We start from the raw sequence: 24,884 nt of genomic DNA, 5'->3' as shown, positions 1-24,884 counted from the left end.
CCTGTGTCCTCTCGTAGCAACCATTTCAGCCCTTGGAAATAGCCTCTGAGAGTCTACCCTATCCAGACCTCTCAACATCTTGTAAACCTCTATCAGGTCACCTCTCATCCTGCGTCTCTCCAGGGAGAAGAGACCAAGCTCCCTCAACCTATCCTCATAAGGCATCCCCCCAATCCAGGCAACATCCTTGTAAATCTCCTCTGCACCCTTTCAATGGCTTCAACATCTTTCCTGTAATGAGGTGACCAGAACTGCGCGCAGTACTCCAAGTGGGGTCTAACCAGGGTCCTATAAAGCTGCAGCATTATCTCCCGACTCCTAAACTCAATCCCTCGATTAATCTTCATTTTAGCCTCTCTGCCGTTTGGTATTCATACGCTTTATTCTCTCTGTGGACAGCTATTAGCAGTCTTTTCCCCTGGTTTCTGAGGCTGACTCATCTTTCATTCCCTCACCCTGCAGTATAAATATCTCCCACTTTCTATGCCTTTTAGCTTTGACAAAGGGTCATCTGGACTCGAAACATCAGCTCTTTTCTCTCCTTAAAGATGCTGCCAGACCTGCAGTGATCTTCCCGCATTTCCTCTTTTGGTATCATAGAATCCTTCAGTGCAGAAGGAGGCCATTCGGCCCATCGAGTCTGCACTGATCACAATCTCACCCAGGCCCAATCCCCATAACCCCACGTATTTACCCTAGCCAGTCCCCCGACACCAAGGGGAAATTCAGCATTACCAATCCACCTAGCCTGCACACCTTTGGACTGTGGGAGGAACCCGGATCACCCGGAGGAAACCCACACAGACACTGGGAGAACGTGCAAACTCCACACAGACTGTGACCCAAGCCGGGAATCGAATCTGGGCTCTGTGAAGCAGCAGTGCTAACCACTGTGCCGCCCCACAAGGTGCCCTTGTGAGAGATTTCTGGCAGTTAGGAAAGGAATGCAGGCATTAGGAGGAGGGGTGGATGTTTATGGGGCAAACTACAGATCAGGGTTTGTCATCTACTCCCTGAAGAAATGACACAGACTCAAAACATTAACTCTGTTTCTCTCTGCACAGATGCTGCCAAATCCGCTAAGTTTATCCAGCATTTTCTGTTTTTATTATAGATCAGGGTTTATTAGGTGGCAAAGTGTGGGGAGAGGTAGGTCACCTCTCATGGCAGCTGGAGCTAGGGATTGGCATCAGTAGGCAGCAATCAGCAGCAGGGAGTTGGAAGGCTTTGCTGGGGGATGGACGGGGTGAGGATGAGCACTTTTCCTGATACACAAGGCATATGGGAAATGCATTGACATACTGGTGCCTGCAGCTCCTACTTTCCTCTCACGACCAGGTTGCCTGAACATTGGAAAACTGGCTGGCAGCAGCTGAACTTAAATCAGGCACCTTTAATGAAGTGCTCTCCCTTCCATAGCATGACACATGCATGGCATGGTGTCCACCACCGTAAAGATGGCAGGAGGCAGATACATAATCAGGTTGGAGTTTTAAGTGCTTTTTAAGTGTCTTTTTAAGTGCTCAAACTCCCTTGACTTCCTCCCGCATAAGGGAATGGAGAGCTACTATTGAGGACAATGTGTAACGGTATTTTTGATTAATTTGAATCTCAGAGCCAAATTTTGTCGTATGTTGTTCTGTGTATAGCAGCAAAGTCATGATGTGGATATCCACTCCATCTGACGAAGGAGCAGGGCTCCAAAAGCTAATGGCATTTGCTACCAAATAAACCTGTTGGACTTTAACCTGGTGTTGTTAAAACTCTTACTGTATAGCAGCAAATGCAGAGGAATGCCTTTTACTTTTCCACAGTGCAACAGCCACATGTAACATAAAGCTAATCAAATATTACAGTATAAACAGAGACACTGATTTGTGATTCCCGCAGAGAAAAAAATATGAAGGGAATCTTGGAACACAACCCATAAACACTGACAAATCTCCAGCAATTCCAGGTATTGAAAAGAGAATTTGCTCGAGTTAACCAGCAGCCCTTAATATAAGGAATTGTATAAATCGGGATACGTATTACCATCTCCTTTTTCGAAAGCACATTTCCGTAAATCATAAGTAACTATGATTTTACAGACCTTACCAATTGTAAAAGACGTCATAAGCAATTATTATGTAATTCATAGGATATTATTTAGGTGAACTTATTGAAATGATCCAGATGTTAACAGTCACGGCCCACAGTGGGCGAAACAGCCTTAGATTTTAAAAGCAAAGTGAGCTTGTTTAACATTAGATAAAGGAAACTTTGTGGTGAGTGCAATGTTTTCAAAATGAATAAAGGAAGTGATAAATTTGATTTATATGAATTGCTCATGGTGATGAACAATTAAAATTGTGTCCAACCTGAGGTTACAGAGTATATCATTGTGGTGCAATAGAGGTGGCATCTGTCAATGTATGACTGATGTTTTTAATTTGAGAGCACTTAATGTCAATGTTGGCTACAGAGGTGTTCTAATCCGTGCACTTAAACTCCCTGCAAAACATTCATAGGGAAATCAGAACAAATGTAGTCTCAAGAGACAGAATAGAAAATAATGTCTTGTCCTTGAAAGAGAAACCGAGTTGGAAAGGCTAAGACACAAACCAAATTTATTTGAAAGTAAAACACAAAATTCCATGCAGCTATCCCTTGTTTAACTCTCCTAATGTGTTCCTAAAAATGACAAGCTAAGTGAAGACATGACAAACAAAAATCAGTTTCCTATAAAAAAGCATGTAATCAGGGTGGGTTACTTTCCTGATAATGTAACTTTTATATTAAGAACCTATTGGCTGCTTTGAACCTAACTGACCCAAAAACTTTCTAACTCTCATTAACTTAGTAACTCTATCCACTTACCTCATGCTCACTGCTGACATCTCCTGACAGTGCAGAAGTTCTGCCATTTGGCTCATCGAGCATGCATCGACAATTTCAACAATTTCACCCAGCCCCTATCCCCGTAACCCCACGTATTTACCCTGCTAATCCCCCTGACACCAAAGGGCAATTTAGCATAGCCAACCAACCTAACTCACACATCTTTGGACTGTGGGAGGAAACACACGCAGACTCTGCACAGTCAACCAAGGCTGGAATTGAGACCAGATCCCTAACGCTGTGAGGTAGCAGTGCTAACCACCGTGCCACCATGCCAATCATTTCAAATCTTAAACATCCATGGGATGAAAACAGTTTTGCCAATCATCTTAAAGTTATTGGTTACTTCCCCTTCTGCAATTGGAAACAGTTTCTCACTGGTATCTTTAACCATTTCGCGATCGCAAATCCCTCTCTCAAATGTTCTCTTAGCATCGTCTGTTCTAAGGAGGACAATCCTAGCTTTTTCAGTATGTCCATGTCAGTATTATCCCTCACCCCCTGGCGTTCATGTTGAATCTGTGCTGCTATCCTCAATTGGGGAACATTCATTGTAAACCAGCTCACTCTGGGTATCTGGGAGGAACTGGGTGAGTCTGTGACTTTACTTTGTTGTCAAGGAAATAAACCTGTTTCAAGGTATAGGCTGGCTTTAGACCCTTTCTTCCTCAACTTATAATGATTGGAATTAATAGGGTAAATCTGGATGCATGACTCATGGAACGTGAGTCATGCATTCTTTTCATAGAATCCCTTCAGTACAGAACGAGGCCATCCAGCCCATCGAGCCTGCACGGACCACAATCCCACCCAAGCCCTATTCCCATAACCCCAGGGGCTCCTTGTATATAAATCACAGAAGGCTAACATACAGGTACAATGAACAATCAAGAAGGCAAATAGCATGTTAGCCTTCATTGCAATGGGGTTGGATTATAAGGGTAAGTAAGTTTTGCTGCAATTCTCACAGGATTTGCCTCGAATATTGTGTACAATTTAGTTCTTCTAACAAACATATGGATAAATTTATCCTAAAGAAGATACACTAGATGAGGCAGCTGTCCTGTGAGGAGAGATTGAATAAAATGGGCCTATAGTCTTGGGAGTTTAAAAGAATGAGAGGTGATATGATTGAAACATAAAATTCTGAGGGGGTTTGACAGGATAAATGCTGAGGGGTTGTTTGCCCTGGGTGCAGAGTCTAGACAGTAAGAAGTTTAACAACACCAGGTTAAAGTCCAACAGGTTTATTTGGTAGCAAATGGACTTTGGCATTTGCGACCAAATAAACCTGTTGGACTTTAACCTGGTGTTGTTAAACTTCTTACTGTGTTTACCCCAGTCCAACACCGGCATCTCCACATGCAGAGTCTAGAACCAGGGGTCATACTCTCAGCATTAGAAGTGGACCATTTAGGGCTGAAACAAAGAGTTTTTTCAGTCAGAGAGTTGCGAATCTTCGGAATTCTTTACCCCAGTGGGCTGTGGATGCTCAGTCATTGAGTCAAGACAGTGCTGGAACTACTTTATAATACTTTATAATTTGAACTGTGGGCTCTGCTCTAGACTAGAGCTCCAGTATGTTGTCCACCATACCTCTCTGCAATTTTGTTTTCAAATATTTGGATAAAAGCTCCTTCGATCCTTAAGCATACTTGAAGACAAAATTGAAGGCAAAACACTTCCTCACCCACTACATCCCCCATGCTTCTACTATCCACAAAACACAACCTTTTGGAATAATTGCCCCTCCCTAAGAAAACTTAATACTATTTAAACAACTGCAATCCTAATATCCTGCTGCAGTTACAATATCAATCATACTAAAAGTGCAGGAACACAAAATACTTAGCCTTAAAATTGTGTTCCATCTGACTTTTAATTTCTTATATTTGAGTAGAAAACTGTGCCTAAGGAGCTTTCTCTTGTCCTGAAGAGGACCAGCTGATCCTCACAATTTTCCCCCCAAGTGATGACTAAAAATGTTGCAGATTCATAGCTGGCTGGCCACTATAATGTGGAGGTGCCGGCGTTGCACTGGGGTAAACACAGGTTTGAGAGCAGATATCCACTCCATCTGATGAAGGAGCAGCGCTCCGAAAGCTAATGGTATTTGCTACCAAATAAACCTGTTGGACTTTAACCTGGTGTTGTTAAAACTCTTACTGTGGCCACTATAAGAGCAGCAAAACATTTGTTAGAATTTCTAAATTTTGATTTAAAAAATCACATTTGAAATATTGCCATATTTTTTCCTGCTTGACAAATGAATCAGAGGCACCTTGAGGTCGATTTTTCTTTTTGGGGAGGGGAAATAGAAATCAGGACTGTTTTTGGGTCCAAAACCCACCCTGGGGCGAAACAGTAACTCACTGGGATTTTCACAGGGTGCCCTCGTCATTGGCATGGAGACAGGTTCTTTATCTAATTAAGGGTGATGGGCAGGGCTCTTGTGGCTCCAGAATTACATGACTTTATGCATGAAGAATAGCTACCTAGGTAGAGTACTGTAAAGCTGGAATCAATTTTCAGGGAAGGAGAAAACTGGATGGCGGAAATATCAGAGTATGTCCTGATCTAAAGTTTCCATTTTGCACATTATCCACCAATATGACCATCAGTGTAGTGTTTAATTATAAATAGCTGTGTGTTGGGGACTCTCCACTTTTAGTAACTGGATTTAGACTACCAAAATTAATTTAACATAAAAGCCATTACAATCATCAAAATAGGAATAAATTTATTCGATCAGTTTAGGCTGAATTTGAACCCTTAACATGGGGAGGGGAGTAGCATAAAGGGCAAATTTTCAAACCCAAGTTCCATTATTGACATAGTTCCCTGGCAAATCTCTCACTTCCTCAGGGCACATACATCAAAAGGTAAAAATGTTGAAAAGGTAAATTTGTAAAGTGCATTTCTTCTACTTATTTCTCTGCCTTACAAAGAGGAAACATTAAATTATTAATGATCTGGATGAATTTTCATCCGCACCAAAGCGAACAAAATTCAAGCCACAGTTCCACCTCCTACTCTGTCACAATCCTCCTCTGTCTTGTTTTGGACTTAGCAGAAAGATGGCAAGCCAGCACACTCACTAAATAAACATCAAATTGAACTCTTTCACTTGCAGTTAACTTCATACCCCAAGCTTCAGCATTCAGAGTCCAATATTAAATTATCAAAGATTTAGGCCCTAAATGTGCATCTTTGTCAGATGGAAAATATGTGATGATTTTGGAAACTAAACTACCTTTAGGGTTTGCAAAGCAATTTTTTTCTCAAATGGAAATGCGAGCGCACAGAAACAAAACCTAATTCAAAACATAACTTTGCAAATAATACAATTTATACTTTTGGGAATTAAGAGTGATCACATGCATAGGGTGAACCGTATTCCAAATCCAGGCACTCAGTAAAACCTACTAACCTTATATGTTAGGATACAATAATTGGGTTTCATTACAAATCCAGGAAGCAAGTAACCCTTGTTTTTCTAGAGAATTTTCAACAAATGAAAAAGTTTTAAAATGTGGGTGACTTTTACACTTTCATTTTGTAGAGTAATTATTTTTCTCAACAGACTGGCATGTTTTTTCCATATTCACAAGAGTTTGTGGTAAGCAGCAGAAGGGTAGCTTGGCATTTATTTCAATGAGACCTCTAGATTTAATTGCATTACACATGGAAAGAATAAAATTGCAATGACAAGCAACCAACTTGAGGAACACTTTCCAACTTTGCAGGGCCACCACAGGCCAAAAAACCTCAATGTCATAGAAGTGAGCACGAGAAATATAAACAAGAAATATAAACTCTAGATGCAGCACATTTTCCCTCAAGTGGAACAGCTATATTGTCATCTATTAGAACTACATCACAGATCTTTCCGAGGCACAAGTCAGAAGTTAAAAATTTTCAAATGATGTTTACAGCATCGAGCTACCCAAGGACTTCAATTTTATTTGTCCATTTTCAACATTAACAGGTAAACAGGAAGGTAAAAATATAAGCTTTAGTTTCATATAGCCAATTAAAGTGATTCCATTAAGAAATATTTCCATTACAACTGGTCATTAACAAATCCTACTTCCCCATAACAACTCCCCTCTGAGACATCAGAACACCAATTTAACTACAATACATCAACTGTGACTTTGTATTTACTAAAAACTGGTAATTTTTTAAATACGTAAAAACAAAATAATTTTAAAATACCTTTCAATGCTGAATATTAAACTAAATTTGCAAACAATTGGAAATGTTATTGTAAATGAACATACAAGTGAACTGATGAATGCCATCTTCTTTGGCCTGAAGGATGGTACAATTCAGCACAAGATTGTTTCCATAAATGAAGCTAACCATTGGTGGAAACATCATTCATTAAAACATACTTAAGTGGCAATGGAAAGCAATCCTCCTTGACCTGCTAACCACTTCACCCAGTGAGCCTGATGAACCCAACCACTATGAGAAATATAAGTATCAATGTCAGCTTATGAATAGGGTCTGAATAATTTCAGTGTTCAATATTCCACAATTGCTCTAGGTCACATCTGCCGAATTCCCCGAAAAATTCTAATATTCCAAATCGCAGGAGCACAGGGAACCAAAAGCCCCTGACTCAATTTCATGGTACTTTGAAAATGCGCTAAACAATTTGCTGCAGTATTTTCTGGTGCTGAAATCGCCCACAAAGATCCAGATGGTTAATTGCTAAATAACGTTACACAGAATCATAAATGATGGTTTCCAGAAGAGCAGTCAGTTAGAAAAATGAAAATACATAATTGTCAGTAAGACCACTGTAGGTATGGATTAGATGTACACCATAATCACAGCCTTTTATAACCAAGAATGTTGTTGGCAAAAACACAGCGGAAGAATTTGACCATTATTGGCTAGGGCCTGGCTGTGAGGTCCTATGCAGGACGTTCATGCACACGACTGTTTTAAGTTTCCGGTTGTTTTCCAGGAGTGTTTTCTTCATACGCTCAAATGAAAGAACACCAACAAAAGTAAAGTACCATTGAACAACAAATCCCACAGTCCTGAGATTAACGAGGTGGTTTTCACCCAGTCCACCATAGGGTCTGGTTGGGTGCCGATCTTACGAAGATTAAAATTGGTTAAGTGTAAAATACAATGCCTTACTTGAATAGACTGGTTTCCCAATAGGCAAATTGGGTATAAATAACTTGGAAATCTCAATTTTTAAGCCTTACAGAATATGGAATTGTCGGTTTTGATTTCTGCTCTATGTCTGAGTTAGCAGATTTCAGATGGAACACGATAGGAACCATTGGCTGATACAGCTTACCATAGTACAAAAAAATTGACACAGGAGTCCTACCCCCAATATTTGCTTGCTACAGTGGCCCCATCCTTAGCAGAACTGCAATCGTGCGGATGGCCTTTGTAAGTACATGCTCTGGTTCAGTTGTGAAGTTCCCTATGTTCCAGTAGGTTGTCCACATTGTGGAACCAATAGGGAACCTGCCACTTGGCCATGGTGCCAGAAAGTGACCTGCTGACTGAATCAGCACTGTAAGAAGTCTAACAACACCAGGTTAAAGTCCAACAGGTATATTTGGTAGCTACCAAATAAACCGGTTGGACTTTAACCTGGTGTTGTGAGACTTCTTACTGTGTTCACCCCAGTCCAACGCCGGCATCTCCACATCATGAATCAGCACCACCAGGACAATAAGACATGGAAAAAAAAAATGACAAGCGGGAAAATAAATTCAAGAAAATTAAATGTCAATTTGGGACTTGTTGAAATGTTAAAAATTCAAATCTGCCGTGACCAGAGGAACATAAAAATGGTTTCACAGGGGCAAATTCCATTACCAAACAATAAATCTCCAATGTCACCTGTCACCATAGGATCAAGTTGTCTCTTTCAGATACCATTCTTTCAAGGAGGGAGTCTTATTTCTTGTTTTTTTCCAATTATGAGTAGCTTGGTCAGAACAGCATCCATGGAAGCTTTAAAAAAAGAGTTGCACATCTCCTGTTCCATGCAGATTTCTTGATTATTCTCCAATCTGTCTGCTGCCTTTGTCCTTCTAATGGTAGCGGTTGAGTTTGGAAGATGCTGCCTCAAGAGTCTTGGTGAGCTCCAGCAGTGAATCTTGTAGATGGTACATACTGCTGCCACTGTGCATCAGTGGTGGGGCGAGTGAATGTTTGTGGATGGGGTGCCATTCAAGTGGGCTGCTTTGTTCTGGATGGTGTCAAGCTTCTTGAGTGTTGTTCAAGCTGCACTCATCCAAGCAAGTATTCCATCACATTCATGACTTATGCCTTGTAGATGGGGACACTGCTGCCTCACAGTGCCAGGGACCCGGGTTCGATTCCCAGCTTGGGTCACTATTTGTGTGGAGTTTGCACGTTCGCCCCATGTTTGCATGGATTTCCTTCGGGTGCTCCAGTTTCCTCCAACAATCTGAAAGACATGCTGGTTAGGTGCATTGGCCATGCTAAATTCTCCCTCAGTGTACCCGAACAGGCACCAGAGTGTGGCGACTAGGGGATTTTCACAGTAGCTTCATTGTTGTGTTAATGTAAGCCTATTTGTGACACTAATAAATAAACTTTAAAAACAGGCTTTGGGGAGTCAGACGGTTAAGTTACTCACCACAGGATTCCTAGCCTCTGAGCTGCTCTTGTATAAATAGTACTTACGTGGCTAGTTCAGTTCGGTTTCTGACCCATGGTAACCCCCAGGATGTTGATAGTCAGGGATTCAGCAATGGTAATGCCATTGAACGTCAAGGAGCAATGGTTAGTTCCTCATTTATTGGAGATGGTCATTGCCTGGCACTTGTGTGGCATGAATGTTACTTGCCACTTCTCAGCCTAAGCCTAGATGATGTCCAGCTCTTGCTGCATTTGGACATGGACTGCAACAGTATTTGAGTCATTGTAAATGGTGCTGAACAATGTGCAATCTACAGAGGACAGCTCCATAATAACCTTATGATGGAAGGAAGGTCATTGATGAAGCAACTGAAGATGGTTTTCATGGGCAGTACCTTGAGGAATTCCTGCAGAGATGTCCTGGAGCTGAGATGACTGACCTGCCACAACTAGAACCATCCTTCTTTGTGCCAGGTACCGCTCCAATCCATGGAAAACTTTCCCTCCTCGATTCCCATTGGCTCCAGTTTTGCCATGGCTCCTTGATGCCACACTCGGTCAAACTTTGCTTTGATGTCAAGGGCAATCAGTTACACCTCACCTCTGCAGTTCAGCTCTTTAGTCCATGTTGAATCAAGACTATAATGAGATCAGGAGCTGAGTGATCCTAGTGGAACCCAAACTGAGCGCCAGTAAGCAGATGATTACTAAGCAAGTCCCACTTTGGATAGTGTTGTTGATGACCCCTTCCATCATTTGACAGATGATTGAGAGTAGACTGATGGATAGTTATTGGCTGGGTTGGATTTGCCTTGCATTTTGTGTACAGGACATATTTCAGCAGTTTTCCCCAATGCCAGTAGATTCCAATGTTCTAGCTGTATTAGAACAGTATTGGGCACGGCAAGTTCTAGAGCACAAGTACCATTGCCAGACCAATTCCTGGAATGGTGGGACTGACATACGAGAAGAGGTTTAGTCAGTTAGGATTATATTAATTGGAGTTCAGATGAGGGGGGAATCTCAGTAGAGGGAAGGCAGATCAGGCTACTGATTTGGCTGATCAGCCACGATCATACTGAATGGTGGAGCAAGTTTGAAGGGCTGAATGGGCTAATCCTGCTCCTAACCTCTATACTTAGCAGTATCCAGTACTTTCAGCTGTTTCTTGATATCATGTGGAGTGAAATGAATTGACTGAAGACTGCTATGTGTGATGCTGGGGACTCTAGAGGAGGCCAAGGCGTATCATCCACTATGGGCTTCTGGTTGAAGATTGTTGCTAACATTGATGCATGCTCTGGGGCAATTAGGAAATGGGAGGAACATGTTGTGCCAATCATTTAGGCAAGTCGAAAACATAACTTGAGTGATGAATATACCCCACTGTGCTATCTCAGACTCTGGAAAAGTGATGTTTCCGTTTACGATAGGTCACAAAATGTGAGATGCACCAAACCTTGCTGGTTTGATTATTTCTGTTTCTCTTCAAGGCATATCTTACTGAAGTGTTATATGGGAAAATAACATATTTCCAACTTTTTCAAAAACAAAAAATGGATATTAAATCATTATATCACAACATTTTTATACACCAAATAAAACCTTCTAGTTGTTTCCAAAATGTGCTGTGCAGTGGTATACTCCAAATCAATGCAATGGAACATTTTCAATCATTTGTTGCGTAACTACAGATACTTATTCACATACCTGAACTGTGGAACTGATCTCTGCAGCAAATCCTCCTGTTATTGGAGCTTCATGGCTAATCATCAACCGCCCAGTTTTCACAACAGACTAAAATAGATGCAGAAAAATATTTCATTTATTATATAAATGCAAAGCATTGAATGTAATGGTGGAACATGTTATAGATCCATTTCCCAAAAATGATGTTTATGGAGGTGCAGCTCTAGGGACAATTGTAAACAACTTTTCCCATGTAAAGAATGTTTAACTTTCCCAATGCAATACCATTAATGTTCGGCAACTAAATTCCCATAACTTGCTAAGACTCCTTCTACACACAATAATAGTGGCTTAATTATTATTTTACTTCCACCACTTTTTGACAACTCTACAGATAATGCAGTGCCAATATGAAATTTTAAAGGCTGATGTTTACTTTTTACGTTTGGCACTGCTATTAACAACCAACTCTACAGTTTTAATCAGTATATTTAATATATTCACTTTTATATGTATGCATATAAGTTAAGGATGAAACATGCACACAGGTTATTGTATATTTCAGAATATCAGACGCCACATGACCTGTTAAAAATAAAATTTAAAATTATATATCCTCAACTTCCATGTAGACAGGAGAGGGAAACATAAAACACACACAGAATTCCTAAGTAATGCTGTAACATGTGCAAGAGTTAGGATTGCAGAATAGTTGTCCAGACTGTAACTTTTTCTTTTGTGGGCATCACAGGCAAGTCCAGCATATGTTGCCCATCCCTACTTGTCCTTGAGAAGGTAGTGGCAAGCTGCCTTCCAGAACCACTGTAGTCTATGTGGTGCAAGTACACCCAAATTGCTGTGGGAGTTCCAGGATTTTGACCCAGCAACAGTGAAAGAGTGGCGATACAGTTCCAAGTCAGGATGGTGAGTGGCTTGGAGGGGAACTTGCAGATGGTGATGTTCCCATTTGTCTGCTGCCGTTATCCTTCAAGGCGGTAAAGATCATGGGGGGTTTGGAAGGTTATGTCGAAGGAGCCTTGATGAATTGCATCTTATACATAGTACACCCTGCTGCCATTGTGTGTCAGTGGTGGAGGGATTGAATGTTGAAGACAATCAATTCAAGGCTCCCCCCTAAAGCATACCACACCCAGACTTGCACATATGACACTGTTCCTTCCTTGATACTGGGTCAAAATTTTGGAACTCTATCTAACAGCACTGTGGTATTTATTACCTTCACCACATGGATTGCAGCAGTTCAAGGTGGTGGCTATCACTACTTCTCAAAATAACTAGTGATGGGCAATAAATGTTGACCTTGCTGGTACATCCATATCAAGATTTTTGTTTTGCGAGTTGCTCTCTTTGGGGAGAGGGTGGACAAACAGAAAATCAGAGAAGGTGAAAGAAAAGTACAAGGCTGAGAGACGGAGTGAGAAAGTTAAATGAAATACTTCAGTTACCATTTAATATTTTTGCCATTTTAATGTTAACTTTCAGACTTGAAACCCGAAATGCCAGAAACACTTTTTCTCCACTAATTTCCCCCCTTCTCTCCCGAAAGTGTTGTGTCATTATTCAGTTATGTTTCCATGGGAACCAGGCATTCTCCAAGGCCTTGCCAAGTGGCCATTTTTTATATACAAATCTTGGCAGCAAGTGTTGGGAGGCGATCCAAATGTGATAGGCATCACAGCTAAGCCCAATTGGGATTTTACTTGAAATTCAATTGTGACTGTAAATCGGTATCATGATCACTAATCGTGCATCGTTTTCTCACTCTAATTAAAGAGATTTAATTGGTACAATAACGCACTGCTCCTTATGGAGAACAGCTAACATCAAAGACCAGGGATTGAACTACTATGTTTTTTTAATTCTTTCATGGGATGTGAATATTGCTGGCAAGGTTGTTACTCATCCCAAATTGCCCTCAAGAAGGTGGTTGCGAGCCATATATTTTCCTGGCATGTTTTGGTTCAGCTAACCGCTGAACGACATGGTGAGTCAATATTATCCATTGTGCATTATTGATGTATATTCAATATCTCTGTTAATGTCTGTATGTAATACATTCAGTTCCTGCAAAACAAACTACAAATTCGAAACTGAAACTGGCCTATCCTAAACCACAGGGACTAAATTCTCATTAAGCCATTTGGGAGTGAAATATGACAAACCACTTTGTCCAAAGTATATAAATAAAACGTAGAACATCAAATACTCATATATGCACCAGATACTTCAGTAGAAGCAATTTTTCCTCAGTATATGCAAGTGAGACTAAATAAGTAATCCTTTATTACCCTGTGGAACCTTCAGCACAGAGATCAAACAAATCCCAAAAGTACAAACTTTTAAATCCAGGATAAAGTAAGTATTTCCAGTCTCAGTACTTGGAGTGAATAACTTATTTCATCATTTATTCCAGTAGCGCAGTTGATGCATCAGTATTACTTAACACACATTAACTTTACTGGTGCACATTAACTCCTTTGTTAAAGTGGAGTGTATTGTTATATGGCGTACTGGTCTGTTTCTGTAATCCAATCCCAGAGAATTCATGAGAAACAGACTTTGTTAACCTATGCAGCTAGCCCCGCTTCAACAGTTTTAATGTAAAGTACTAATTAGCAAAACTGAACCCAAGTCAAGTCCATGTTGAGCACCATAATAGCCATAGATTTCCACTTTCTCTTCGAGACATGGGCCCATTCCATCATCACATCAAGGTCTTATTCTGATTATCTGATTGTTATCTCATCCAATGCTCTAACATCAGCACAAATCTTTGTGTTATCTGTGAACTTACAGGCAATTCATACAGAACTTCCATCCATATTACTCAGATAGACAGTAAAGAGCAACAATGCGAACACAATCATGCAAGAACCCATTATGCCTCCACACAGAACCACAACCATCAATACATTTTCAGTATTGTAATTAGAGATCAATATTTTCCCTTTTCAATATCAATGAATGTAAGTAAGTGAGACTTCTCAGTAATATCCATTTTATACAGAATTTTAGCCAACACGAAAGGTATGTGCATGGGGGTCATTAACGATCTGGTAGCAGAATGATTGTAGTTAACATGAGGGGTTAGAGTCATAGAGATAGATAGAGGTTTACAGCATGGAAACAGGCCCTTCAGTCCAACTTGTCCATGCCGCCCTTTTTTTAAAAATCCCTAAGCTAATCCCAATTGCCCGCTTTTGGCCCATATCCCTCTATACCCATCGTACCCATGTAACTATCTAAATGCTTTTTAAAAGATAAAATTGTACCCACCTCTACTACTACCTCTGGCAGCTTGTTCCAGGCATTCACCACCCTCTGTGTGAAAAAATTGTCCCTTTGGGCACTTTTGTATCTCTCCCCTCTCACCTTAAACCTATGCCCTCTAGTTTTAGACTCCCCTACCTTTGGGAAAAGATATTGACCATCTACCTTGTCTATACCCCTCATTATTTTATAGACCTCTATAAGGTCACCCCTCAGCCTCCTACGCTCCAGAGAGAAAAGTTCCAGTCTATTCAGCCTCTCCTTATAACTCAATCCATCAAGTCCTGGTAGCATCCTAGTAAATCTTTTCTGCACTCTTTCTAGTTTAATAATATCCTTTCTATAATAGGGTGACCAGAATTGCACACAGTATTCCAAGTGTGGCCTTACCAATGTCTTGTACAACTTCAACAAGGCGTTCCAACTCCTGTATTCAATGTTCTGACCAATGAAACCAAGCATGCCGAATGCCTTCTTCACCACTCTGTCCACCTGTGACCCCACTTTCAAGGAGCTATGAACATGTGTACCCCTAGATCTCTTTGTTCTGTAACTCTCCCCAACGCCCTACCATTAACTGAGTAAGTCCTGCCCTGGTTCAGTCTACCAAAATGCATCACCTCGCATTTGTCTAAATTAAACTCCATCTGCCATTCGTCAGCCCACTGGGTTCTGGAAGAGTGTCCATCTCCAATGGGTCAGTCTCTCTTCAGGAAATTAGTCTACTGATCTTTATTCCTCTTCGGCAGGATGCTAAAAACCGCATAGAGCATTTTGTATGAATATACAATTTATGTTAAGTGTCAGATAGTTTCAGTGAACTCCCACATTCAAAATCTTTTTTCTACTTTTCCCATATACCAGTTCATTGAGTGCCTTTAGACCATAAGACATAGGAGCGGAAGTAAGGCCATTCGGCCCATCAAGTCCACTCCACCATTCAATCATGGTTGATTTCAACTCCATTTACCCGCTCTCTCCCCATAGCCCTTAATTCCTCGAGAAATCAAGAATTTATCAATTTCTGTCTTGAAGACGCTTAACGTCTCGGCCTCCACAGCCCTCTGTGGCAATGAATTCCACAGACCTACCACTCTCTGGCTGAAGAAATTTCTCCTCATCTCTGTTCTAAAGTGACTCCCTTTTATTCTAAGGCTGTGCCCCCGCGTCCTAGTCTCCCCTGCTAATGGAAACAACTTCCCTACGTCCATCCTATCTAAGCCGTTCATTATCTTGTAAGTTTCTATTAGATCTCCCCTCAACCTCCTAAACTCCAATGAATACAATCCCACGATCCTCAGACGTTCATCGTATGTCAGGCCTACCATTCCCGGGATCATCTGTGTGAATCTCCGCTGGACCCGCTCCAGTGCCAGTATGTCCTTCCTGAGGTGTGGGGCCCAAAATTGCTCACAGTACTCCAAATGGGGCCTAACCAGTGCTTTATAAAGCCTCAGAAGTACATCCCTGCTTTTGTATTCCAAGCCTCTTGAGATAAATGACAACATTACATTTGCTTTCTTAATTACGGACTCAACCTGCAAGTTTACCTTTAGAGAATCCTGGACTAGGACTCCCAAGTCCCTTTGCACTTTAGCATTATGAATTTTGTCACCGTTTAGAAAATAGTCCATGCCTCTATTCTTTTTTCCAAAGTGCAAGACCTCGCACTTGCCCACGTTGAATTTCATCAGCCACTTCCTGGACCACTCTCCTAAACTGTCTAAATCTTTCTGCAGCCTCCCCACCTCCTCAATACTACCTGCCCCTCCACCTATCTTTGTATCATCGGCAAACTTGGCCAGAATGCCCCCAGTCCCGTCATCTAGATCGTTAATATATAAAGAGAACAGCTGTGGCCCCAACACTGAACCCTGCGGGACACCACTTGTCACCGGTTGCCATTCTGAGAAAGAACCTTTTATCCCAACTCTCTGCCTTCTGTCTGACAGCCAATCGTCAATCCATGTTAGTACCTTGCCTCGAATACCATGGGCCCTTATTTTACTCAGCAGTCTCCCGTGAGGCACCTTGTCAAAGGCCTTTTGGAAGTCAAGATAGATAACATCCATTGGCTCTCCTTGGTCTAACCTATTTGTTATCTCTTCAAAGAACTCTAACAGGTTTGTCAGGCATGACCTCCCCATACTAAATCCATGCTGACTTGTCCTAATCCGATCCTGCACTTCCAAGAATTTAGAAATCTCATCCTTAACGATGGATTCTAGAATTTTGCCAACAACTGAGGTTAGGCTAATTGGCCTATAATTTTCCATCTTTTTTCTTGTTCCCTTCTTGAACAGTGGGGTTACAACAGCGATTTTCCAATCCTCTGGGACTTTCCCTGACTCCAGTGACTTTTGAAAGATCATAACTAACGCCTCCACTATTTCTTCAGCTATCTCCTTTAGAACTCTAGGATGTAGCCCATCTGGGCCCGGAGATTTATCAATTTTCAGATCTTTTAGTTTCTCTAGCACTTTCTCCTTTGTGATGGCAACCATATTCAACTCTGCCCCCTGACTTTCCTGAATTGTTGGGATATTACTTGTGTCTTCTACTGTGAAGACTGACGCAAAGTACTTATTAAGTTCCTCAGCTATTTCCTTGTCTCCCATCACTAGATTACCAGCGTCATTTTGGAGCGGCCCAATGTCTACTTTTGCCTCCCGTTTGTTTTTAATGTATTTAAAGAAACTTTTACTATCATTCCTAATGTTACTGGCTAGCCTACCTTCATATTTGATCCTCTCCTTCCTTATTTCTCTCTTTGTTATCCACTGTTTGTTTTTATAGCCTTCCCAATCTTCTGACTTCCCACTACTCTTTGCCACATTATAGGCTCTCTCTTTTGCCTTGATGCATTCCCTGACTTCCTTTGTCAGCCATGGCTGCCTAATCCCCCCTCTGATAACCTTTCTTTTGTTTGGGATGAACCTCTGCACTGTGTCCTCAATTACTCCCAGAAACTCCTGCCATTGCTGTTCTACTGTCTTTCCCACTAGGCTCTGCTTCCAGTCGATTTTTGTCAGTTCCTCCCTCATGCGCCTGTAATTACCTTTATTTAACTGTAGAATCTTCACATCTGATTCTGCCTTCCTTCTTTCAAATTGCAGACTGAATTCTACTATATTATGATCACTGCTTCCTAAGTGTTCCCTTACTTTAAGATCTTTTATCACGTCTGGCTCATTACATAACACTAAGTCCAGAATAGCCTGTTCCCTCGTGGGCTCCATCACAAGCTGTTCCAAAAAGCCATCCTGTAAACATTCAATGAATTCCCTTTCTTTGGGTCCACTGGCAACATTATTTACCCAGTCCACCTGCAAATTGAAATCCCCCATGATCACTGTGACCTTGCCTTTCTGACATGCCCTTTCTATTTCGTGGTGCATTTTGTGCCCCTGGTCCTGACCACTGTCAGGAGGCCTGTACATAACTCCCATTATGGTTTTTTTGCCTTTGTGGTTCCTCAACTCTACCCACACAGACTCCACATCGTCTGACCCTATGTCGTTTAGTGCTATTGATTTAATTTCATTTCTAATTAACAAGGCAACCCCGCCCCCTCTACCCACCTCTCTGTCTTTTCGATAGGTTGTGAATCCCTGGATGTTTAACTGCCAGTCCTGAACCCCCTGCAACCACGTCTCTGTGATGCCTACCACATCATACCTGCCAGTCACAATCTGGGCCACAAGCTCATCTACCTTGTTCCGGACACTGCGGGCATTTAAATATAGCACCTTTAATTCCCTATTGACCGTCCCTTTTCAGTGAAAGCAGTTACCAGAGGGAATATCTATTATATTTTCCCTTAACTTTATTGTGATTTGATTTATGGCTTTTTAACAAAGAATTATCAATTGATCAATTTCACTAAGCTTATTAAGGGGTTGAAGGGAGACACAATGCATTCCTGTACACCAGGCTTGCTCCCATAATATATATACCTACTTACACAAACAGCATCTCTTGATCAGATGCTTATTTCACGTTTCTTGTTCAAGCACACTTAACCTTATGTTTATCTTTATCAGCCTTTATCTTTATCAGGCAGAGAGATTCTTTCCACTTAGAAAGGAAACAAGAACTAGAGGACACAGCCTCAAAATAAGGGGGAGTCAGTTTAGAACAGAGTTGAGGAGGAACTTCTTCTCTCAGAGGGTAGTGAATCTCTGGAATTCTCTGCCCATTGAAGCAGTGGAGGCTACCTTGTTAAATATGTTTAAGTCACAGGTAGATAGATTTCTGATCAATAAGGGAATTAAGGGTTATGGGGAGCGGGCGGGTAAGTGGAACTAAAACACTATCAGATCAGCCATGATCATATTGAATGATGGGGCAGGCTCAAGGGGCTAGATGGCCTACTCCTGCTCCTATTTCTTATGTTCTTATGATGGCCTAGTGGTATTATCGCTCGACAATTATCCCAGAAACTCAGCTAATGTTCTGGGGACCCGGGTTCAAATCTTGCCACAGCAGATGGTTGAATTTGAATTCAATAAAAGATATCTGGAATTAAGAATTTACTGATGACTATGAAAACATTGTCAATTGTCGGATAAACCCATCTGGATTCAGTAATGTCCTTTAGGGGAGGAAATCTGCCATCCTTACCTGGTCTGGCCTACGTCTGACCTCAGATCCATAGCAATGTGGTTGACTCTTAGTTGCCCACTGAACAAGAGAAACTCAGGATGGGCAATAAATGCTGGCCAGCCAGTGATGCCCAGGTCCCATGAATGAATAAAAAAACACATGCTGCACTCAGCCTAGGGATCTAATTTTCACTGAATACTGTCTCCTCTTATAATTCACCTGCGAGAAAAAGGGCATAGAAAAGTTCGTTCGATGATATATATTGTTCATGTAAAGGATTTCTTTTTTAAAGTTATTGATCCTATAGAAGATATATTCTGAACACAATGGTCTCAGTAACAATTAGTAAGTATTTGAGTATTGATGCAAAAAAAGAGACATGCTGTCAAAACTTTTCATCTTGTACTCATCAGGAAAGAAATTTCTAACAGTTACGGGGGAAAAAGATAATTGACATTACATGAGAATCTGGGCAATTAACTGTTCCGTGCAATATTTTCCATGCCAACACCTCTACCAAGCAGAATTCATGTGTTAATAATTCAGCACTCTCTTCTCATGCAGTATAAATTGTTGTTCCCCTGTGACTGCTGGAAAATTCTTGCAAGTTGTCCTGATAGTTGCAAGGCAAAAAGTTTTGATAGTATACCGCTTTTCTCAGCAATATTAAATTCTGTACTACTGTGCTGGTTGTGCTGATTATAAAAATCCTAAATACAAACAGATGTGGACCTCTGTGTCTGCAATGGTTTTTAAATAGAAAAAATGAAGTCAGCATCGTCTAACTTAAGTGGGAAATTAAAAGGAAACAATTAACCGCTTATTTAAAAACATGTTTCATCTTTGCCAATCTTGTTTTAAGTTAATTATTTCAGCTGGTAGCTGCCACATTTACCTTGCATTAAGTTGATCTTTCTCTACACCCTAGCTATGATTGTAACACTACATCCTGCACTCTCTCGTTTCCTTCTCTATGAACGGTATGTTTTGTCTGCAAAATGCGCAAGAAATAATAATTTTCACTGTATGTTAATACGTGACAATAACAAATCAAATCAAAATCAAATCAAAAACTTTAACATCCCATTTGAATTCTGGTTAATGGGATCAAACATCACAAATAGTAATGACAGAACCCCAAAGTAAAATTCTATAACCTTAAAATAATGCACTTGGGATAACAGGTACACGTGTTTCATTTCATTTTCCTGAAATTTCTATCTAATTATTTCTGGTCCATTCCATTAATGCATCCTCTCTTTGATATCTCCCTCATTGTTCATTTGATAATCCAGGTAATAACAGTTGGTCGGCTAAACAAACATGGAGGCCATCATATTTGAGGCACAACCAATGTCCACATACTGCATTTACAACAGGGGCGAAAGAAGATTTTATATTTTGGAAACTGCAGTAGAATAATTTTCAACAATCTCTTTCTCTCTCCACCCTCAAAACGCGTGGGAGTAGTCAAGCAATTATGTTGCCTCTTTGTTGTCCAGCTTAGTTTGGCTAACTTAATATTGACCAATGGCTGAACCTAAGATTTTCCTGATCGACAACACTTAAACTCTGCAACAAACAGAACATTGATCCACTGAACGAACAGAGCTGTAGAAGCCTATGTTTAAAAGGAATATTTTCATTGCAGGCTAAGAACAAAGAACAATACAGCACAGGAACAGGCCCTTTGGCCCTCCAAGCCCGCGCCGCTCCCTGGTCCAAACTAGACCATTCTTTTGTATCCCTCCATTCCCACTCCGTTCATGTGGCTATCTAGATAAGTCTTAAACATTCCCAGTGTGTCCGCCTCCACCACCTTGCCCGGCAGCGCATTCCAAGCCCCCACCACCCTCTGTGTAAAATACGTCCTTCTGATATCCGTGTTAAACCTCCCCCCCCCTTCACCTTGAACTCATGACCCCTCATGAACGTCACCACCGACCTGGGAAAAAGCTTCCCACCGTTCACCCTATCTATGCCTTTCATAATTTTATACACCTCTATTAGGTCACCCCTCATCCTCCGTCTTTCCAGTGAGAACAACCCCAGTTTACCCAATCTCTCCTCATAACTAAGCCCTTCCATACCAGGCAACATCCTGGTAAACCTCCTCTGCACTCTCTCTAAAGCCTCCACGTCCTTCTGGTAGCGTGGTGACCAGAACTGGGCGCAGTATTCCAAATGCGGCCGAACCAACGTTCTATACAACTGCAACATCAGACCCCAACTTTTATACTCTATGCCCCATCCTATAAATGCAAGCATGCCATATGCCTTATTCACTACCTTCTCCACCTGTGACGTCACCTTCAAGGATCTGTGGACTTGCACACCCAGATCCCTCTGCGTATCTACACCCTTTATGGTTCTGCCATTTATCGTATAGCTCCCCCCTACGTTAGTTTAAAAATAAACCATGAGATTCTTTTTGCTGCTTCATTCAATTGCTACAACAATGAATATAAATAACTGAGAAATATTTAAAATTATTCATTACATAAGTTATGAAAAATAAGCATGAATCAGCAAGGATACTACAAAGAGGCAAACGTTTAGGGACTTGTCCCCTTCCACTCATTCTTCTGCAGCTGGCAGACATCAAATGCCAACAGGATTCTGACCTTACATTGCTTCAGTAGTGCTAACTTTGCAAAGGAAGCTTTAGACTCAGGCTCAGTTTGAACTAATTTAGTCATACTTTTTTATTCATCTAACATTTCTCAGGTTATTTGCTTTTACTGTTCAGGAGGAAATGAGGGGAATGTAAAAAAAAAGAATCCTGAACGCCACATCAAATCTGGCAGTCAGCTCAACAAGGCTGTAAAGTATTTTGGCACCTCCTGAGTTTATGAAAATCGTTATACAAGTTGAAGACTTTCTTTGTTAACTATACTCAATTTCTAAAAAACTCAGCCCCCATGCCCAAGTCAAGGTAAATAGTATATTAGAGGTTGATAGGTGCCAATCAAGCAGGCTGCTTTGTCTTGAATGGTATCAAGCTTCTTGAATGCTGTTGGAGCTGTGCTCAACCAGGCAAATGGACAGTATTCTATCAAAATCCTGTTAGGACCCAGGCCAGAAACGGCAAGGTGTTTTACAAAGCCAGCCGAGACCATAGGTTTTGCACTTCGAATCTGGCATAAGATGTTTCACTCCAGGTATGATTCAAGTGACTCACTTGGGAACTTTTATCAAAGTTTATTTAAGAACACAGTTAACATATAATCAGAAAATTAGCATAACTTTTACCAATTACAAAAAAAACCATGATAACCTTAACAGCTACGTGTACTGCTCCAAATCAAACAAAATAAATTGATGAATGAACTATGAGTTATGCTGTAATAAACTGATTACTTGACTTCATGGTCAAGCTAGGATATGCAGATGACTAAGCACTGCAGTGAAACGACAGGAGAGATAAACAAAGTTCATGTTTTGGAATAAACTGTGGACAATGTTTCTGCTAACAGTCAGGTCATCGCTCGATTGTTTTACACATTTCTCTGTAATTACAGATGTACTGAATAGCTCATTTCATGTATGAGTTGTAAACTTATTTGTAATGAAAACAACAAATTAGATGTACAAGATAAGAACATAGTGGACAGGATTTTATGGCCTCAGTCATCCCGAAACCGTAAAATCCCACCCTTCGCCCTCTCCACTTCCCATGTCAGGCAAGCCGGTAAAGTTCTGGCCAGTGAGCTAATGGGGTATTACAATGATGGCACATTTAATCAACAGAAACTACGTAATTTCGAATTGCCTTTTATACTATTCTGAAAGAGTACTTCCCCATGTGCACACTTGTACTGAATGAAACTGCTACTTGCCTCTATCTACAGCTGACTCTCTGCTGAGTGTTGTAGATAGTCCACAGTACCCCACCTCCCAATTAATTCAATTTTGCTAAAGCTCCATGATGCTACACTCAGTCAAATGCTGTCTTGAGATCAAGGGCAGTCATTCTTGCCTCATCTCTGAAATTCAGTTCTTTTGTCCATATTCTGACCAAGGTTGTAATGAAGTCTGGAACTGAGTGCCCCGTCCGAGCTCAAACTTAGCACTGGTAAGCAGGTTATTGCTGATAAAGTGTCACTTGATAGCAACATTGACAATACTTTCCATCACTTCACTAATAATTAAGACTGGACCGATGTGGTAATTGGCCTGGCTCTGTCCTAATTTTTGTTGCCAGGCCATGCCTGGATATGTTTGCACATTAGGATTGATACCAGTGTTGCAGCTGTGCTGTAACAGCTCAACTAAGGGTGTGTCAAGTTCTGGAGCACTAGTCTTCAGTACTACAGCCACGATGTTGTGAGGATCCAAGCCTCTGCTCCATCCAGTGCAGTCAACCATTTCATGACATCACATGGAGTGAATCAAATTGGTTGACTGAAGACTGGCATTTCTGAGGTAGGTGCTGGGCCATAAAGTTACAGATTGAGGTGGAATAATATTCTGCTGTTGATGTTGGAGAATTTCGAATTGCTAGAACTGTTTTGAATCTATCCAATTTAACAATAGTGGAAGCGTCACACAACACAACACAGCAAGTTCACACTGTGTAGATGGGATTTTGTTTCTCCAAGGGTTGCGATGGTCACTTCTACCAATCCATTTGTGACTCATAGATTGTGGAGAATGAGGTCAAGTAGATTCTTCTCTCTTGTTAGTTCTCCCACAACTTGCTGCAGTACCAGTCTAACAGACGTGTCCTTCAGGATTAAGCCAGCTCAGCCAGTACAAACAAGAACAAAGAACAATACAGCACAGGAACAGGCCCTTCGGCCCTCCAAGCCCGCGCCGCTCCCCGGTCCAGGATTGAATCCTGAATCCAGGATCCCCGCCCAATTTTCCAGCCTATCTACATCCTAATATCCTATCCACCGAGCTGTCCCTCACAGCTACGATGCTTTGTTCATCACAACCTATTAACTCACCCCCACCCCCCCATTCCAGACCATGTGATCTCCAGGGAGAGGCGAAAACCCAGAGTGAAAACCCCAGGGCCAATATGGGGAAAAAAAATCTGGGAAATTCCTCTCCGACCCTCTGAGGCGATCCAAACGAGTCCAGGAGATCACAATGGCCCCGATCAGAAAATGTTTCCCAACCCTATTCATTTCCACTTCTGCTTTACGAACACCATCTGAATTCCCTGCCCCCGAGACAGGTTCCCAACTATCCGCAGTCTCGCTCTGTACTGGCACCAGCAAGATGATCATAGAATGAAGCCTTGAAACGAGAAACAAAGAACAATTAGCCCGCGCCGCTCCCTGGTCCAAACTAGACCACTCTTTTGTATCCCTCCATTCCCACTCCGTTCATATAGCTGTCTAGATAAGTCTTAAACGTTCCCAGTGTGTCCGCCTCCACCACCTTGCCCGGCAACACATTCCAGGCCCCCACGACCCTCTGTGTAAAATATGTCCTTCTGATATCTGTGTTAAACCTCCCCCCCTTCACCTTGAACCTATGACCCCTCGTGAACGTCACCACCGACCCGGGGAAAAGCTTCCCACCGTTCACCCTATCTATGCCTTTCATAATTTTATACACCTCTATTAAGTCTCCCCTCATCTTCCGTCTTTCCAAGGAGAACAACCCCAGTTTACCCAATCTCTCCTCATAACCAAGCCCCTCCATACCAGGCAACATCCTGGTAAACCTCCTCTGTACTCTCTCCAAAGCCTCCACGTCATTCTGATAGTGTGGCGACCAGAACTGGACGCAGTATTCCAAATGCGGCCAAACCAACG

General features: G+C 41.4%; 1 protein-coding gene across 1 annotated transcript in view; it reads right to left on the bottom strand.

Moving 5' to 3' along the window:
- bckdhb (branched chain keto acid dehydrogenase E1 subunit beta) overlaps positions 1 to 24,884 on the bottom strand; it is a 269,933-nt gene that overhangs the window by 74,892 nt on the left and 170,157 nt on the right. Inside the window, exon 9 of the mRNA XM_078212461.1 lies at positions 11,239 to 11,325. Coding sequence (XP_078068587.1) covers positions 11,239 to 11,325 — 87 coding nt within the window. The remainder of the gene's footprint in view (positions 1 to 11,238; positions 11,326 to 24,884) is intronic.

The sequence above is a fragment of the Mustelus asterias genome, chromosome 5, assembly GCF_964213995.1.
Source record: "Mustelus asterias chromosome 5, sMusAst1.hap1.1, whole genome shotgun sequence".
Classification (NCBI taxonomy): domain Eukaryota; kingdom Metazoa; phylum Chordata; class Chondrichthyes; order Carcharhiniformes; family Triakidae; genus Mustelus; species Mustelus asterias.
The sequence above is the reverse complement of the archived record's forward strand: the minus strand, read 5'-3'. Positions and strand labels throughout refer to the sequence as shown.